We start from the raw sequence: 18,880 nt of genomic DNA on the forward strand, positions 1-18,880 counted from the left end.
CTTCTATGATAACTTTTTAACCAAGTGTACCCACGTACAGGAGGGTGTTTCCAGTTTACGCAATAAAGTAAATGGAAATATGGTGGATCGATTATTCTTCGCGAGGAAATTCGGTTCGGTACCTGGGAGTGTGGATCCATGCTTCGCGAGAGATACTGAACAAGAGCAAGTCGGAAGAATGACATTTTGCACCACTCAGTGGCTTGTCTTGCCATTTCGCCCGCGAAATGTCACTCGCGTGCTCGGCGATGTGCATGATGCTACGATCAAACAGAGAACGCACGAAAATGTCACATCTTCCTCTGAACTCGTATCGTCGGCATTGTTATCGATGGAAAAATAACGTGACTTACTTGTTGCCAAATAATGGTGCTTCTATGAATGACTACATGCTGTTTTAATCTCCACTTCTTTCTTAAGGGGGTAGGTTACCCTCAAAATTTACGAAAATTGTTTTTTAGGGTGTTTGCACATTCCGCTGGCCTGGCTAGATCTTTTCTACGTATTTTAAGCGCAACCGGGCCCCGAAATTCTAAAAAATGTACGAGCCTGCACATGAGATCGGATAACGATGTCCAACTTTAAACGCGATTTCCCAGAAACTACGCTTTCCAAAACGGTGAACATAAAATCTCGAAAACCGCTCCGACGATTTGAATGAAAATTTACAGGGAGCTGCAGGACACTATTCCCCTCCATGTATTGGGGGCACATTTTCAATATAAATTCTTAAAAAAATGATAAAAAATATTTTTCCTACAAAAAAGGAAAAATCAGAAACATCAACATAAAAATTGTATTAATTTGTTTAACAAAGTTTTGCTTCCTGCACAAGATGGAGACTGTGTTACAGATTATAAAAATGCCTTTACTTTGTGTTTTAGGTGATTCACCTGTCCGGAATCGTGTTTATCATCAAACGTGTTCAGATATTTTCACTTCAATCATCTATTGACAGATGATTGAAGTGAAAATATCTGAACACGTTTCATTTGATGTGGAATCAATGTCAGAAATTTTGGATGAGAAAATGGAAGATGAATGTTAATTTGTTCAAAAACATTTCGACCTCCCACGTAAATCAATTATAATAGCTCGTACTACTGCAACGATATGTTATATTACTTTTAATCGAGCAAGTATCTTTTCTAAATGAATCTTGAAAGTAATCGAGTCTTCGTGCAGCATGTTTTTAAATTCGAAGTCACTGATCCTGCAAATAGGTTTCGAATCCTATCGCGCGGAGTCGATGAATAGGATCAAATCCCCTCGCGATTTTATTTCATTCCAATTCCCATATTAAATGGTAAATAGGGCGATACTGTCGTTTCATGTCGCATCGATCGACTTCAACAAGTCGCCGCCCTTCGTTATAGAAGTGAATTATCGCGCCGCAATCCGAGATGGTGCAGCTGATCCTCCTTAAAATGAAATTGGGAGATGCATTCCTTCGGAAATGTTCGGGAAATTACACGGCTTTATGGCTCGAAAACGTTTCGTGCAAGTCACGTGCGCGTAATCAGATACACACGATCGCGTTTTGCACTGGGGATAATCGCCTGTTTGGGGAAAGCCGATATTCAACGATACCTCGGTAATGACGACCCTACACAAGTTATTAAAAATCAATTGAACAACCAACTAACTGCTTAAATTGTTTAAGTTGCAAACCCCTGAGACGTTTATTTTCATTCAAAGGAAAATGTCGTACAAAGAAATTCCATTCCATAAGCGTTTAATTTAAACTGAGAAACTTACCCTTCTTCTTCTACCTTCACTACCATCTTTAACCTTCCGTGGACGCACTATTTTATAATCACAAATTGGTCACACGGGGTTCACTGAACCCAAACGTCATCTTTGAGTTACCACTTTCGTATTTTTAAATCTTTTAACTTTCCAGAGCTAATTGCACATGCATGTTCTAATAGTCTTCTTCTAGAAATCTAAATTTTGTTACGTTGAAATTTGTATTTGAAAAAATAGTTGTGGATAAAGGCTATTTCCCTTTCTTAAAATTCAGCAAATTTTTAAATTTTATTATTAACGCCTGAAAATTTACAGAAATACTGGCAAAGGCATCCCGGGGTGCGATGCACCACTAAGGGTTAAATCTCACTGTACATAACACCACAATTCTGCCACGAATAATCATAACTACATTCCCATTTTATGACAAAACTTTGATACAATCACACTGCAGGCTAAATTCTCCTCCCAAAGGAATAACATTAATTCTTCTCATTAATATTAAATAAGTGCATCATTAAACTTCTTAACCTCTTCTACTTTGTACAGAGAACTGCGACGAAATTTAACTGTTTCACATAGAAAACAATAAATACCTCGTGTAACCAATTAAGTATCATATTACAGTAGATTAAATAATTTAATAAAAAAAACTAAACTAATTCTCGATTCAGCTTAGAATTTCGCTCTAAACGTCCCGCGACTATTTTCCCACCCACGATCGATCCTGCTTTTAGAACTTTCCCCAATTACTTAGATTACCTTTATTCGACATAATCGTGATATCCAGCCGTGCTACAAGTGTCGTCCGCAACAAATGATCGTATCCTGAATGGGAGGCAGGGATGCTGGAGCACGCGAACCATTTTCCTTCGGCTCGCTCTACTAACGCCATTCCGCCGTAGAAATATCTGGGCGATCATTTCTTATCCCCGGTGTCTGTGTTTCTGTTTCTCCGTCGCTTCCCGTTCTCCGTCATATTCGCCGGCGTCGAGGAAAAAAAATGACACGAGGATCCCACGCCGGGGCGGAAACGAAATTCGTTTGATACGATTCGTTCGATTGAACGGTGCTCAATGCCTCGCGGGTTTAAAAGGTCACCAGAGATTGAACGTCAAAGGGTCGTAGGTGATTCTAAATAACGCTGAAACGAAACTTTAATCGATGCCACCCTCCCGCAAGTGAAAATCTAGTTACGACGGTAAATGAACGCGTTAAAAATGAAAATTTTGATCTCGGCTACGATGTTACCTCCACCCGCGCCGCATATTTGCAGAGCAGAAATGTGCTTGCGGTTCTTGACCGTAAAACTTGTAATTCGAACGAAATGTAAGAAAATTGTGTCACAGTGGCCGATGCGCCAGGTATTTAGGAAGATATAACAGGGACAGCGCAACGTGATTTTTTTGTTGCTTTTAGAAACGAAATTGAATATTAAAATTTGCCCCATTTGTTCGAGTGTGAATTATTAAGAGTGTGAAAAATTCAGGAGTGCAGAAAATTAATACAGAAGGGCAACGATGTTCAAACACTGGTGACTTTAATTCGGATATAATGACTGTTAATTATCTGAATCGTAAAAGTTTTCAGATACACGGGTACATAAACTCACGAACGACTGACCCTTTTGCAAGCCATTGGAATCGTGAAATTTCGTTGGCTTTACCGACAAAACGCGTTCGTTTCGTCGCGCCTTTCTTCGTCAAAAATGCATTGTTTACTGGAACAAGAGCTTGATCAGAATTTCTGGTGTAGCGTGAAATTTTTGAAACACCTTTGTATCCGTGATATGTTTTTCCGCTGTTTTCTGGTCTCGACATAGACGCATTGATCGCGATACGTATTTTAAACATCGACAGAACCGATAAAATATGGCTGCTGAGGTTGGCAGTAAGCTTCTGCCAGTATGAATAAAACGAATCTAAACAATCCTGCGAATGGAATTTCAGTGAATAAGAATTCCTTAACGTGGGCCGTACTATTCCGCGAAATTATTTGCATATTTAATAAGCCACTCATTCTTAAATGTATTACCTACGGAGCTGGCCTCTAATTGCATTAAGGACTTTAAATGAAATCAAGTATCAAAATACACTTTTAGTCTGGCGTTATAAATTCCATTCATTATTCACTGTCCTCAACTTTAACTACAAATTCGCAGCGGGTCACCTGGCAGCTCGTCATATTATACAGAGTGCAATTTAATTAAAGATATGTATATACACAGTATTTGTCTGAAATTATCTTAGTCCAGTCCGAGATTGACCGATTCAAATTAAAATTGGGTAGCTCTATGATTATTCTGAATTCTGTTACGATTGTAGATAATTGTAGGGACTTTTATCTTTTATGTTAAGTTATTTTGGAAGTTGAAATTTTCTTGATTTTAACAATTTTCTCTTCCGACGGCTTTTAACACGGTAATCCCAAGAGATTTTCTATAATTCATCGCGGATATTGAGCATTGCTCAATATGTGTTCTGAAGTTCTCTTTCGCTTTCCCAATTCTTTAAAATTTCCTACAATAAGTAAGTCTTCCTCCAAAGATCGATACTAATCAACACACGTGAAAAGAAACCTGATCGCGTTTTCTACGCGGCGACAGTGGATTTAGAAATCGGGAGCCGATAACAGGAATGGCGTTGACGGACTTGCCAACAACACTTTGTCTCTCAAAATTGAAAATTTTCGAGCTTGCTGGCGTACCAAAGACAATGGGGCAGATATTGAAAACACACTATAGCTGGGTTCAATCCATACAGTAGCTTTTTTACAGAGTGTGATGCAGGATAAGCACACAACGAGCGTGAAAGTCTATTGAAATTGGAATCTACATTGAAAATCTAACTGCTATTAAATTGATAGAACCTGATTCGATCTTATAAATATCACACCAATGAAATCCTTATTTTAAAAAATCAGCTGATAAGTTCGCCCCTGTTTCTCTGCGTCGTATTCCCCATTTGTATTTCGTTTGAAAATGGTGACAACGAAAGCCAATAACTGTATATTCTCGTAAACTTCGTCAGGAATTTGTGACAGGGGAAATTCTGATATTAACGCCGGCTGAAATGGTGGAAATTTCTGACGAAACCGGGAAGGGATTTAAAAATGTTCCCATTTCTCAAAGTGCATTCCGACAGTATCTCAGAGAGCTTAGTTTATGTTCCCGGCGGGGAATGGAATTTAAACGCGAATACCCGTGTAGGGGCACAGGGTGTCTTAAGCTACAATCTTGTGGAACGCTGCATTGTGCAACGACAACACTCGTCAAACGTGTTGCACATGTGGGAACGCGGCTTGAGAATCAACAGATCCTGTGATCTGTGTTCCAAGTTGACTAATTCAAGCTAGACACATTTTGAAGCGAAAGATATTCCGATTGAACTAATTATTCTCGAGGAGTGCAGTTGGTGTTTTTTCCCTCCTTAAAAACATTAATCATAACTCAAAACTATCTGTTAAATTAAATCGCAAAAATTCAGAGATAAAGTTTGAACATTCTGGAATATATGGTCATCGTTGAAAATTAACATTTAAAATTGTTACCATCATGTTTAAAAAAAAAGTTGAAAGGAAAGGAGTTCCAGAAACATTTTTGCTTAAAAAATCATAACTTTTTTAATTCTTAATATTTTTAGCTAAAAATGTATGATTGTACTCCGAAGGTATGCTACTTCAGTAAAAAAAATATTTAATACATGAAATTACTCCACCGGTAGTACCATTTTCAAAGATGTCTCAAATATATTTTATCTCTAGGGGGGACACCACTGTGATAGCCCGAAAATTAAAGGTATCTTTGTAAATTTATTAAAAGCAAACTACGTAATGAATCTTTTTTAAACTTTCAGATCTTTTTATTTGATATATAAGTTATACGGATATCTTTTTTAAAATTTATTTAAAGCAAATTTATAAGTTGTACGGGACCAGTAACTTAGGGCTGCAAAAAATTTCCGCTGACATGGTTGACAGTTTTCCGACGGAACGATTTTTCGGAAATCAAAAGACCAAAAAGTTTTAGAAACTATTTTCGCACGGCTATGGCACGGCGGGTTCGATTTTGAAAATTTTGAAAAATGACAAAATTGCGAACATCTGAAAAAAATTGTGAAATTTGGTTCTACTAAATTAATCTCTTTCGTTGAAAAATAAATAGAAGGTAACGACCAATAAAAAAAATCTCCGGTCGTTACATAGCCATCCGCATATAGTTTCTAAAACATTTTGGTTTGTTGATTTTAGAAGCACCGTGTCGTCAGAAAACTGACAACCAGATTTTTTGCAGCGCAAAGTTACTGGTCCAGTACAGCTTGTAAATCTGCTGTAAACAAATTTAAAAAAATATATTCGTATAACTTAAATACCCAATAAAAAGTGCTGAAAGTTTAAAAAAGATACATTACGTAGTTTGCTTTTAATAAATTTCCAAAGTTTTCTGGCCATTACAGTGGTGTCCCCCCTTAAAGTCAACTTTAGGGTGACAGCCGAGAGTTAAATGATAATTTCCCAAAGAATACAGTTCACTAAAACGAATCTAACCCTCAACCTGACTTCAGCTTCGAAAGTTGAACACACAAACCCTCCGCCACTCAAACAACTTTTCCAACCACTTCCCAGGGCCAATTAATTAACATCATACCGAATGCTTCTTTTCCACAAACATTCCATTTCCTTCGGTCATTGCGCCCGTCCGATTGCGATCGATCTCCATCGAAGGCAAGTCGAATGCAAGACACAGGGCTCGGAAATCAACGTCAATATCCCCGCGCGTCATAAAGGAGAGGAGCTGAAAAGGGCCCGAGTGTTTTATAGTACACGAGCGAGTTCTCGTGCAGTCGCTGGGAAATAGAGGAAAAACGTGTTTGCCGTGGCACGAATGCATCGGCATCGATAGTGGCTCCCCCGTTCTCGTTCAGGCCCTCCGCTATTCACGCGATCCGAAACTAAACAACCGTGAAGCAATTTGGTCGAACTGAATCGTTTGACGTGATAAAGTCCAATTAATTCCCGGCAATTGCCGCGAGCGCGGGGCCACAGCGCGATATCGTCGTAACGTCGAATCGAAATACGTCGGGTAAGCGGGAACGGAGAAAAGTGCACGGCAGGTTGAAAGGAGCGGGTGGAAGAAAAGCGTGGCAGCTCGTAGGTCAGCCGCGTAAAGGGTGCATTGTACTTGCTAAGAGTATGGATCGAGTTCATCACAAAGGACGGGATTTCTGAAACCACGTTTCCCAGTGGCGGACCATAAACTCCCGTGCACTCTGATTTCGTCACATTCGAGGCTGAAGCCCCGGGAACTCTGCAGCCTGATCGAATGACTCGCCTCGTGTGTCGACTCGCGCTCCCTGGGAGCCACGTGCGCGTCTCCCGTGCGGAAGAATTTAGGAAAGCACCCAGCAAATCTTTATCGGAACAGCTCCGCGAGGCTGTAGGCTTCTCGAAGGTCGTTTTATGAGGAAGAACCTTGTAAGTATCCATTGCTGGTGCATGACGCCTGAATGCCCGTGAATTTTTAGCGAACATTTGCCTCGCAGATATCAATAACTGTGGCGATAAAGGAGCCGGAGCCCCGCGTGAACCGGGATGAATTCCAGACGACAGTGAGCGCGTCGTGTAGGCAATAGCTTTGAAACGCCAACATCCCGTGCACATGTTTACCGGAAGCTTTTTCATCGTTTCAGCACGTGGAACAGCATCTGCCCTCCCCCCCTGCGAGTTTCGGGGCCGTCATCTTCCCTCTACCTTCTTCCCGGCGTGCACGTAATACATAGATATGCATCGAGGAAACGTTACTCCACTTTCCTTGACTACTTCCACCCAGCTTCATCTTCACCTTTCGATTCACACGGTTCTCGGCAGCTAGATTACAAGGCACCGTTCCCGTTGCCACTGTTGCAACGGCTGCTCCACTCGTAATACACGTGAGAGAGCTCGCCGAGAACGAATGAAGTTCAAGCGGAAATTTCTAGAGTATATCCAGCATCGAGAGGGAGGAACGGGCGACTTCTGGCAAATATTTTGCGTCGATAAGTGGAAGGTGGGGCTGCATCCAATGCGACCGACGCTCCGCCGTCGCTACGCTCTCCAGAGAGCATCGCTGATAAATCCCCAACCCCTTCGCGAATGCAATTTTTTCCCCGTGCCCGGAGCACTTGTCGTCCTGGTAAAGGCGATCGAATAATTCACGTGTGTACTGTTCGTCAAAGATTCTTTGAAAGTAACATCCCTTCAACGGCAAATCTGTTTATTATTCTTAAAGGAGCCAAGTGCGCCAAAGCGATAATACGACACCACTGGTCTTCACCGCAGTGCCTCGATGTTTGCTGTTCTGTTGTACAATTAAGATTTCGTACATCGTCTCCTCCTTCTACAGAAATAGGATATACCAAGGTTCGATGTAGGATGCACACAGTTTCGGCTTTTGTAGGACTGTTCATTTGGTAGCTTTCCTGTGCATCATCGAAAGGTACCTCGAAGCGTTTCCGTGCCTTTACACCCATTCGCAAAGTTATTACCGCCATCATCGCGGTAATTCGCCCCAGCAGACTTTCGTTCGGCAATTTCCTAATCGCGCTATCGCCGACGTAAATTTAATAATCGTGATACAATTGTGCGCCGCACACGAAGGCGTGAGAACAGTGGCTGCAGGGGGTAGGTAGCTATGCAAATTCAACGGGTACAATCGTATTCACAGACACGACGACGACATACCAAGCTTCCATCCTACTTAGAATGCCCTCTATCCTTCGCTCCCACTAATAATTGCTTCGTCTACCAATGGCCCTTGCTTCGACATAAAGGCTGCAGCCGCATCTCAAGGTTCTATTTCGTGCCCCCGGCCAATTGTTCCTACCCCAGCTCAGGCAATTAGCGTTATCACAGTATTAATATCTGCGGTCTGACTCGGCGGAATGAGCGAATTGTGCGAAACACAGCCGAGCAGCACGCATCTGAGAGAGGGGCCCCACTCTTGGTTTTCTCTGCCTTCACTTTCCTCCCTCACTTATCTGAACCGTTCCAGCATGTGCCAACCGCCCCCCTGCACGCTACACTACCGCTCGGCTCCTTACATCCTGAGCACTGTTGTATATGTACATTTCCAAGATACTCTCTCCCTTCCTCCAGTCGCGAGAAGCGGCCCCATTCACTGGGAGTAGTATCGGGAATCCGGGAGCATTTGAAAGATTCCAGCAGAAAGGATTGAGGAGTTGATTTGTAAGACCTTTGAGTCTTAGAAGCGGTGTAAGATGGAAGAGGTCTGGGAGCTGTTGAGGGAGCTTGGAATGTGGCTGAATCTTGAGTGCCTGTGGATTGCACAAGTGTTTGGAAAGTTAGGAAATGCTTTGGAAATCTTGATTGACAGTGTTGGACGTCTTAATGAACTTGGAAAATTTTAAATCTTTGAATAAAGTCCGGGAAAATATTATAGTAATAGGTTTCGTAATTCCTGTGTTCGGGAGCCTCGGAAAAAAAGGCCTCGGGGCGGTGGGACTCGAACTCACGATCCTCTGCGTACTGGGCAGTCGCCTAACCAACTCCGCCAAAGTCGATCCGCTGAGGTCTCTTGTTCCGGGCTCCCTCTTATGTTTCCTGCTCCTATAATACCATAGGTACATGTTTCGTTCAAAGTACTATCTTTCAGCGCCAGTTTGGAATGATAGAAAGCATCCCAAATCACTGCCTCTTTCCGTGACTGCTTAACCTCGTTCATTGATTGATTGATAATTTATAATCCACTTCAGTTGATTGCTAATGGTTCCGGCGGGGCAAAGAATGACGGAAATTGATTCACTCGCGCCTCTTGTAAACACTCCCATCTCCAAAAATACAGACATCATTGTCTTCATTAAGATAAAAGCGTCACATCGACGACGAATAAACAGCGTAGAACAGAGAGTATTTCTAAGGAAATACTCGGCGGGTCTCAAAGACTTCATCACTTTTTAGTGTTAGAAACATACCAGTACGCTAAAGCTTCAATCTGCGGCACAAGTCTCATCTGATGCTTTCAAATCTTCCAGCTTGACATCCGAAGAAACGGCCCGGAGCATCTCGTGAGAGCAGTCCCTTTAATCAGAAATCCTGCGAGTCATCGTCGATGCATAGTTCTAAGTCCCGTGGAGATCCTCCGAATGCCTGGTACGTCGTAACCATCAGTATTGCGAATAATTAATACGGCGGTTTGTTTGCACGAGCAATCACAGGGCAGCTCGTGCACACAGGTTCTCCAGGCTCTTCTGGAACCACCTCTTGCTTCTCCACTTCAGCTATTGACTTCGAGACGTGGGATTCGCCCCGCATTCTCCGGGGTTAACCTCTCTGGCCCGAATAACCCCGCAGTTGGAGCCGACGGCAGATACGCTGTTGGGAATCGTGCGTCTGGCTGGCATGAGATCCTCGGGTAATTACACACTCTTAATAAGCGGGAGCGTTTAACAGTGGCTGGTACGCCCCAACAGGTGACTTTGAACTAAAGAGGAGAGGCTAAGGAACGTAAATTGCGCGGGTTGCCCTATTCTACTCAATTCTCATGAATATCGAAATGTAAAGCTGAGGAGCTATGGCCTCTTCAATTTTTAGGTAAGTGGCGACCGAAAGACACTTTTTAAAATTCATATTTTTATGTACGGGTGCCTGGTTTAGAGAATCCCTACATTTTGGCATATGAATGGCTGAGAATCATAGTGGTGCAAGTGCAAAGTTAGTTCGATTTATTGAGCCAAAGCCTATATTAAGATTGAAAATATATTACAACTTTTCTTAATCAATGTATTTTCCTTTTGCCACTATTCTGATGAAATTACTTGCAAAAACATTTCTGTACACCTAACATCACTTAAGACTGACCAAGCGAATTTTTGTACTGACCTAATAATATATAATTTCTAAACACAAAGAGCATTTCTTAATTACCATAGCAAATCCCACAGAAAAAATGCGTTTTCGCATAAGAATTAAATTGCAAGTTAAATAATTTAAAAACTACCGAATTAATTTTCCCAAAATTTTGCAGGTAGTTTTACTATTGAAGAAAGATTCCTTCCTCCAATTTTCGAATATTTTCGCTTATGTTTAATGTTACTAAAGTTCATCCTTAAAAAAAATCGAAAATTCCTTAACCTCGTATTTATCAAATTCAAGATTCTTTGGTAATACCCCATTCAATTCCAAATACAATTACAAACCACGTCGCAATAGCTTCATCACGTTCTCAAATAAAATCCTCGGAGCTAGCAACCGCGACCCTTTCCACTATCCGAATCCACCCAAGTGCAGAAATTTCATTTTCGAACGACAGCCACTTTTCATCCGTATCTCGCGCCAGGAGCATTCCATTAAATCGTAATACTTGACACCGCTATCGACACGTTGGCTACTCGCGCGCATAAACATACATAACGCGGTGGTTATCGTTTATTCCGCGGATTAATTTATTCCTATTTCGGTTCCTGCTCGCGACTGTACCTTTCATTCTGTCTGCATCGCATTGTGCTGCTCATTGAATATGTAGCGACCGTTCGTGCTTGCACGCTATCCCTCCGACGTAATATTACGTATTACCCGCAAACGTGCGAGAACGCGCGCGCGCGTGTGCTTTACAGTTGCGTTTTTGAGCGTGGCGCGACGCTGTACGCGCCAATGGAGCCTTGGCTTTTCTCCTTTGGCATTCTTACCGATTGCGAGTTGCACGTAGCTACCTCGGAGCGTTCTCAGAGCGTTTCGTCGTTGCGGCCAGAAAACAAATTCGTCCCACACTTGGCACTCGATTTCAGGTCGATAAGGATTGCATCCACGAAAACTGGATTACATTTCGCCGGGAACGCGCAGCGTATGCACGGAATAGATGGGCGGAACGGTATGCAACCATTTGGCAAACCGGGCTGGCTCTTGCGAGATCGAAACTGTAATCTGATGGGGCAGTTGCGACAGAACGTATGGACGTTCTGTCAAAGGGTATGTTGAATGTACCGCAGCTGAACTTTTAAGGGGCGCGTGATTGCGGGCATTGATAACCTTGAAGTCTCGTCAAAATCAGCGTGTAACTACAGTTGGCTGGTGGTTTTTGTAAGTTTGGTCGGATTTTGTATCGGTGGGCATCGAAGGACTCTTTAAGGGAGGGTAGGAGAATTGCAAACGCGGGGTAAACCCGAACACCGCGATATTCGCTGGTTTCGCTTGTCCGACGGAGACGGGCGACCAGTGGAAAACTTAAGCTGCGTTTACACCTGACGAGTGACTCGGCCGAGTGAAAATTTTCACCGATTTGCCCGCCGGACTACTCGGTCGAGTACTACAATATACGTTCAGACTGGGCGAGTGCTGAGCGCAAGTGGGCTGGCTCTGCCGAGCACTCGTCAGGTCTAAACTAAGCATAAGGGTCCTTACGAGATACCGAGGTGGTCGTTGAGGGGTTAATCAACGATAACTTCTGCCACATCATTTACAAACAAAACAGGACGCTAACTCCTGCGGTTCTACTACTTGTTACCCATGCGCACACATAAAGCCTCATCTGCTCCCTAAACTTGCCAGCATTACGCAACCGCCAAGCAAAGAATTCGTTTCCATTTGTTGGAAAAAGGCTGCTCGCGTGTTGCCCGACGCGTTCGCAACGGCGCGTTAAAAACCAGCGCCGCCATGGAGACGCGGCCGGTCCTTTCTCCTTAAACGAATTGCGACGCAAGGCGCGGAATTGGAATTCACTATAACGCGTCGAACAGTGGCAAACAAAGCAAGAATGCGGGGACGCCTTTTCGTGCTTGAATGGCCAAACGCTTTCTTCTTTGTCGATGGCGCAAATAAAGTACTTTGAGCGCCAGGCGAATATCCGCGCGGGGGGGTGCGGCATTATTTGCGCTACAACGAAGAGAGGAGCCCGCCGTGTGAAATGCACGCGCGTGGAGCGGGATAAAAGTATGGTTGGCAACCTACGCTCAGCGGGAACCTGAATCTACCACCTGGAAACGAATCTGCATCTGAATAGTACTTACGATTAAAATTTTAAGGAGCTCCCGGTAGCAAGAGTTGCACAGAAGTAATTGCGCTCCTCCATAAATGGTTTCGGAATCTAAACGAATTGAATCCAGTCCCCGGCGACGTCCCGGAAGCAGAATCCACCCTCCGCTGCATTAAACAGGGACGGATAAAATTCCGCTCGCATTAGACCGAAATTTATTTCAAATTAAGAGAACTGAAATCCCCGCCGCGAAGTTAATAATCTGACACCCGTTTAAACTTCACTGTTAACCCGAATGGACCGCGTTTATCCAGAAATTCGTAATAACTTCAACGGTCTACAAACAATTTACCCGTCTCCATTATAATGCAGTGGAAAACGGAATTCCCCGTGCGCTAAAATTCTCCAGCGGGAAGAACACAAAATTCCGCGAATTTCGATTTAAATTACTTCCCGATTATAGACGCACCGCTTTGCGCCTCCTCTATTGCTGAATAATTATTTGTAGAATGCATTATCAATTTCCCCCGCGTAATAAGCTCCCTCGTGAAATGAGGGGATGGGGCTCCGCCCCCGGGGCAACTCGATAAACCAGCCAGCGAGAAACAAGAAAACGACGGAGCCCTTAAATGGTACGATTATTTTAACGCGCTGAAAAATTCTCTCGGCGCTAATCTCCCGCACCCCGACAAATTTCGAGGGTTCCAACTTCAATTAGGTTTAGGGGCTGTAAAAATACGCTGCCGGGCGGACGGGGGCGCCCCTGCCAAGCCCCCGCTTCCGCAGGAAGTAATTTCGACTCTTTAATGAAATTTTAAAATTTCCCGTCGACTTCGGATGATGTATAAACTGTTTCGCCTCGCAGCACCCGGTTGTTTAATTTTCGCAAATTTCGCCGGTGTCGCGGGGAACGTCGGCACTGAAACCTTGCACGCGCTGCATTCTTTCTCTTTCCACATTTCTTTAACACCGCTCTGGACTTTAAGGTGTTACGTACGTGTAGCCGCGGCGGAAATGAATGATTTTAGGAATATATTTTTAGAGATTTTAGAAAAAAAATAAAACAAAATATTTATTACACTTGATTTATTAGTCCATGAAGTGCGCGGAAAAATTTATTTGCAATAATTTTTGTGTTACATTATTCTTGGAAAATAATGTTGCCATTTTGGGCTGACGAGTCATTTTCTTGATATAATTATTTTTTTTGTACACAATTATATAGCAAAATTTTGTATGGAATGAATTCATTTACCTTTAAAGTGCAATTGTTTATTATTTTTAAATTAAAAAATTTGGCCCATAATGGCACCATTATTTTACAAGAATATCCTTTCATTTTTCAGATCCATCGATGGATTTAAAGGTGATTGAGGCATTGATAGCAAAAACGTATTAACCCACATGGAGAAAAAATTAAATTTCCTATTTTATACGATTTGTACAGCCTACTGGAATACATTATTCTACTAACTCAATTTCGCAAAAAATGTGGGTTAGTTCGTGTTTCCTCTCATTGCCTATAATCACGCTGACCATTTTTCCGCAGTGGTCTAAAGAGCCTCAAAAATCATAAATGCATTTAATACAAAAATTATTCTAAATAAATTTGTTCTTCTAAATTATTCTAAATAAATCATGTGTAATAGTTTTTTGTTTTATTTCTTTCAATAAAACCCCTAAATTTTTTTCCAAATATCATTTTCGCCGCGGCTACACGTATCTAACCCCTTAATCTCTAATCTTCGTTTAAACAAATCCACGCAAACTATTCTGTTATTAGAAGCTCCGTACATCTTCCCAACTGTGCGAGGCACGTTAGCGCGCTAATCGCTTATTAATGGCGAAGCTACGATCACCGCGTGAATACTTAACGCGCTCGATATAAGTCGCTGATCGCCTTACCGCGAATAACGCATTACCCTGGCGAAATAATCGAGCAACTTCCCCATCGCTCTCGCGTTGGCTGCGGCCGGCGAGCTGACGGAAACCTCGTCGGTCTTAAAGAAATTAACAGTAACGACGAGCGCCTCGAACCGTCGACAAAGTCATCCAAGTTAGCCGCCCAACCCCCGCGCTAATCGCCGCTTAGAAGCCAGGATCAACTTCACGTAACGCTGAGTAGATACACTCGGCGCGGCATTCGGCCTGGTGGCGCGTCAATCTCGCGTGATTCGCTGCTCGTTAGCGCGCCGTCGAGTAAATATCCTTCCAGGCAGTCTCCTTTAGCGACGATTTTAACTTCGCGTAATTAACTCTGACAAACTAATCGGATTCGTATCGACAGGGCGCGATACAACGCTGCAGGGAATTTCAAAGAACACCGCGGAGAATCGAGTTCCGGGCCGGGCGGGACCAGAGGGGGAGGGGCGGCGATGGGAAACGTTAATTTCGCCACGGGCATCGCGTCGATTATTGAAAGTGCAGAGCCCTTTGTGCCGATAAAGTGGCAGCCGTTTTCATTTTCCTTCTTTTGTCCCCTCTCCCTCCAATCCGCTCGCGCCCCCTCGTCCTTTTTTTTCCACCCCTCCCCCCCTCGCCGGAATATCAAGCGACGGCCAGCGTGCCACGGTATTTTCATTTCCGGCGGGATGTCGTTGACCACGAGCGTGAAGATAATGCATCGACTCCATTCCAGGCTGCTCCAGCCTCCTGCAAGCCCGTAAAACAATTCTCGCGCATTTTTATTGGCGAAACAGGGCGACCTGGTCGTCGGGACGCTTCTATCTGGGAAACTATAACTCGTGGCCCCACCCCCTACCCCCCGTGGCCGTAGGGGGCGCGAACGAGGAGCAGCTAAGAGGGTTAAGCGAATCGAAAGGGGGCGCCTTCCGTGGGGGATGCTCGACCTCAGCAGGAAGAAAGGCTGCCGCGTGGGGGAATGAAAAGAGGAACAGTGGGATAAAAAGAGTATTGGCGGAGGACGGGGAGGGAAAGGGGGCCGAGAACCGCTTAACAAACTGCTGAACTCACACCCCGCGGGATTTTATTTCTACTTAAATGGAGTTGCCGAGATACGCATCGGATACCGAATCTTTAGTTCCGAATTTATTTGTACCGTTTGTCACCTCCGCCGCGGCTCCTCGCCCTCGTGCTTTCCCGCTCCTCCCATAATTCCGGGGAATATCTTCTGGAAGCTGATGGAAGTGGACCGTTCAAGGTTACGATTTGCAACGTAAAAACTCCGACGCGGTTAGCCCCGTTCCTATCTTCCCGTTTCCTTTCTGCAAGCCTTTTTTGCCCGATTTCTTCGCGGAATTTATTTTGTAATCTGATGGAGGCGAAGTCCTCGGGGTTACTGTTTGCGGTATAGAAACGTTGGGCGCATGGGTTTTAGATTCGGCGACTTTAAAAGGCTATTCTACTTTGGATCGCTTGATAAATTACGCTGTTTATTTTGCAGATTTTATTCTTAGTAAATAGAACTTGTAACGGAACAAATCTTTTTAGAAATTATTTAGCGAGAAAATAACCGAGAATGTTTTGTCCAACTCTTTCTTCAAACCATTCTGTTATTTTTCAAGGAAAATTGTTAATTGAACTACGCGCATGGACATACCTTTTTTTGTAGTGCTGTAAAAACATTTAAAACAAATTTAAAAAATTCTTTTTATATTTTTTGTATAATATATGAGTAAGTTAATAATTTACAAAAAGATTTATTTCATTAAATCTTTAAAAATAGCGTTATTTTATGGAGTTTATTGTAACGTTTTTGGTTCGAGAATGTTCAAGTATCTTATGCAGGGGATGTGCCTTTTCTATTGTTTTAAAGTCGAGTCTGAAAGCCGCGGTAAATGGTCAACTTGAGTTTCTGTGATTTTGATATAAATAGTTTTCATTCGAATCACTGATGGAGTAGTCATGATTGACGTGTACTACTTAAATGTGAAAGGAGGTGAAATGTGAGAGACCTGGGGAATATAATTAGAAATCTGATATTAAAATGATTACAGGATCAAATATCCTAATGGAGTTTTCATTTTTTGAAAAGCTATTATTCTGATATTTGATATATTCTCCGCAGTCTGGCTCCCATTAATTCTTCAGAAATGAAATTGAAATTATTTCGGGCAGTGCATACCTATCTATAGCCATTCAAACGCGTGCTATCTTAAAAGTATATCCAATAAGTATCATTCATAATAAGATAGAATTTTGCAAAGTACATTTCCTCAACGATGCAGTGTCATCATAAAGTGGAAAGCGTGAATGGAAATCTGCAGGTGAAGCTTCCTCTGCACTTTCGGTTTATCTTTTCAAGCAAACTAATTCTGAATCCGATTACTCCACGATTTCGCGAAATAAGTTTTTAGAAATAAACGTTTCCAGCAACGAATTCCCATGAAAAAAATCCATCTTATCTATCTTCTGACAAATTCTGTAAACTCAATGCTCCCTCTCGTATATTTTACAAGAAACTTGCAGATAATCTCGACGGAACTGCTCAAAGTATATACAGGCTGTGCCAAACCCCGCGGCGCAAGTCAAAATCAAGTCACACCTTCGAAAAGACTAAACAAAAAAATTCTATTCTCTATTAAGGGAAATTAGAAGAAGCAAGAATTTTTCTCAAAAGAAACTACCCCTCTTCACCTTGCATTATTTTTTAATACACCCTGCAGCTTTCCCATCTACCAAAGGAACCATAATTATCAGCATCCTCTCCACTTCGTAGAATTACTTATTCAGCTATTTGCATTCCCTGCCCGAAGTTGATATGCTAATAAGAAGGTGCACAAGAAAAAATCCTCCCGTGTCCCGCGTACATCAGCAAGCGTTCTGCCGCCCCCGCCGCCGTGCGCGGAACGCGGCGGAAGATATTCGTCTGGCCCAAGGGCGCATAAGCGGCCCGTTTCCTCGAAAAGTGGCCACGGCGATATGGTGCATGTAATTGCGGAACAGTTGCAGCGGCGCGTGGAAACACGGATGCTCGAGCGTAACGGGCGCGTCTCACCTTGTATGGGCCAAGATTTTCCACGATGCAGGTGAAAATGGCCTCGCGACCCACCGAGACCGTCAGGTTGTTCAACGGTTTGCCGAACCTGGGTAAATCTGCAACACGAAAGGTCCTCCACTTATGTATCCCGGCGAACACTTTACATAACCGAGGTATACATACCCACTCGCCCCTTTACCTCACTTACTTACTTACTTACTTACTGCTACTTATAGTTATAACCCACCTACGGGCGCGCCGAACTTTCCAAAGTACTCGGGGAGCTCGACGGTGAATGGGGCGAGTTAACGTAAGCGGGTCAAGCGGAGACTAAGCCTAAACTCTTTATATTTCCCGGGGAAAATCCTTATCCGACGGATCCCAGGGAACGCGGTTCGACCAGAGACAGAGACCTGGTCATCCTGTGCTCCGCAGGAATAAAAAGAGCGAAAGACGCGGGGGCTCGAAGTTCGAGTGGTTTAATCTTCTGGACCTCTAAATGGCTGAGGAAGTTTGAATAAGTTTGTTTCGTGTTGGACAGCGGGGGTGATTGTTATTCTTTTAGGTGAAGGTGCAGGAGGATATTGGGCTGAGATAGAGATTCTTGCAGCCACTTTCATGTAAGGATAAAGGATGATGAGTGCAAAAGAGGGTAGTTCCTTTTCAGGGCACCTTCTGTGGATTAAGGGTCATTGCACTGTGAAGTTGTGAACAATTGTCACTTTTTAGGATTTATTTTTTAGTAACCGGAATGTTCAACGTGAATAATATTTTGTCTACTTACTAATACACTTATGGACAGTGTAAAAAAAAATCTGTTTGAGAATTTTAACAGCTCTTTTTAAATATGTATCGCACTGATGTGAGCGACTTGAAAAAGGCGACGTAGTGCTGGTGCAGGTGATTCCGGGAGATCGACGAATGTGAAACCAAAAATTCAAAGTGTGTTGTAGCCATTATGAGGGTGGTTATCGTTGGGAGCTAAATTATTTTAACTGGTAAAAAAATAACAAGATGACGGAGGTTTGAAGTTGAAGTGTTGAAATACAGTGAATTTGTCAATCATTTTCAAAAAAGGTTTCCGAGGTCCCTGCTGAATGACGTGTGAAAATTTCAGACTGATTGGTCAAATAGTTTTTTTGCAATCACCTGCATCAGTTGAAAAAATGTTGTTTTGAGATAATCGCGTTTAAAGTTTTAAAATAAATTTAAAAAATTATTTTAATTTT

General features: G+C 42.9%; 1 protein-coding gene across 1 annotated transcript in view; it reads right to left on the bottom strand.

The window, feature by feature from the left end:
• LOC143376317 (neurotrimin) overlaps positions 1-18,880 on the bottom strand; it is a 139,969-nt gene that overhangs the window by 56,541 nt on the left and 64,548 nt on the right. Inside the window, exon 2 of the mRNA XM_076826482.1 lies at positions 17,670-17,767. Coding sequence (XP_076682597.1) covers positions 17,670-17,767 — 98 coding nt within the window. The remainder of the gene's footprint in view (positions 1-17,669; positions 17,768-18,880) is intronic.

This window comes from Andrena cerasifolii, chromosome 14 (genome assembly GCF_050908995.1).
Source record: "Andrena cerasifolii isolate SP2316 chromosome 14, iyAndCera1_principal, whole genome shotgun sequence".
Taxonomy (NCBI): Eukaryota; Metazoa; Arthropoda; class Insecta; order Hymenoptera; family Andrenidae; genus Andrena; species Andrena cerasifolii.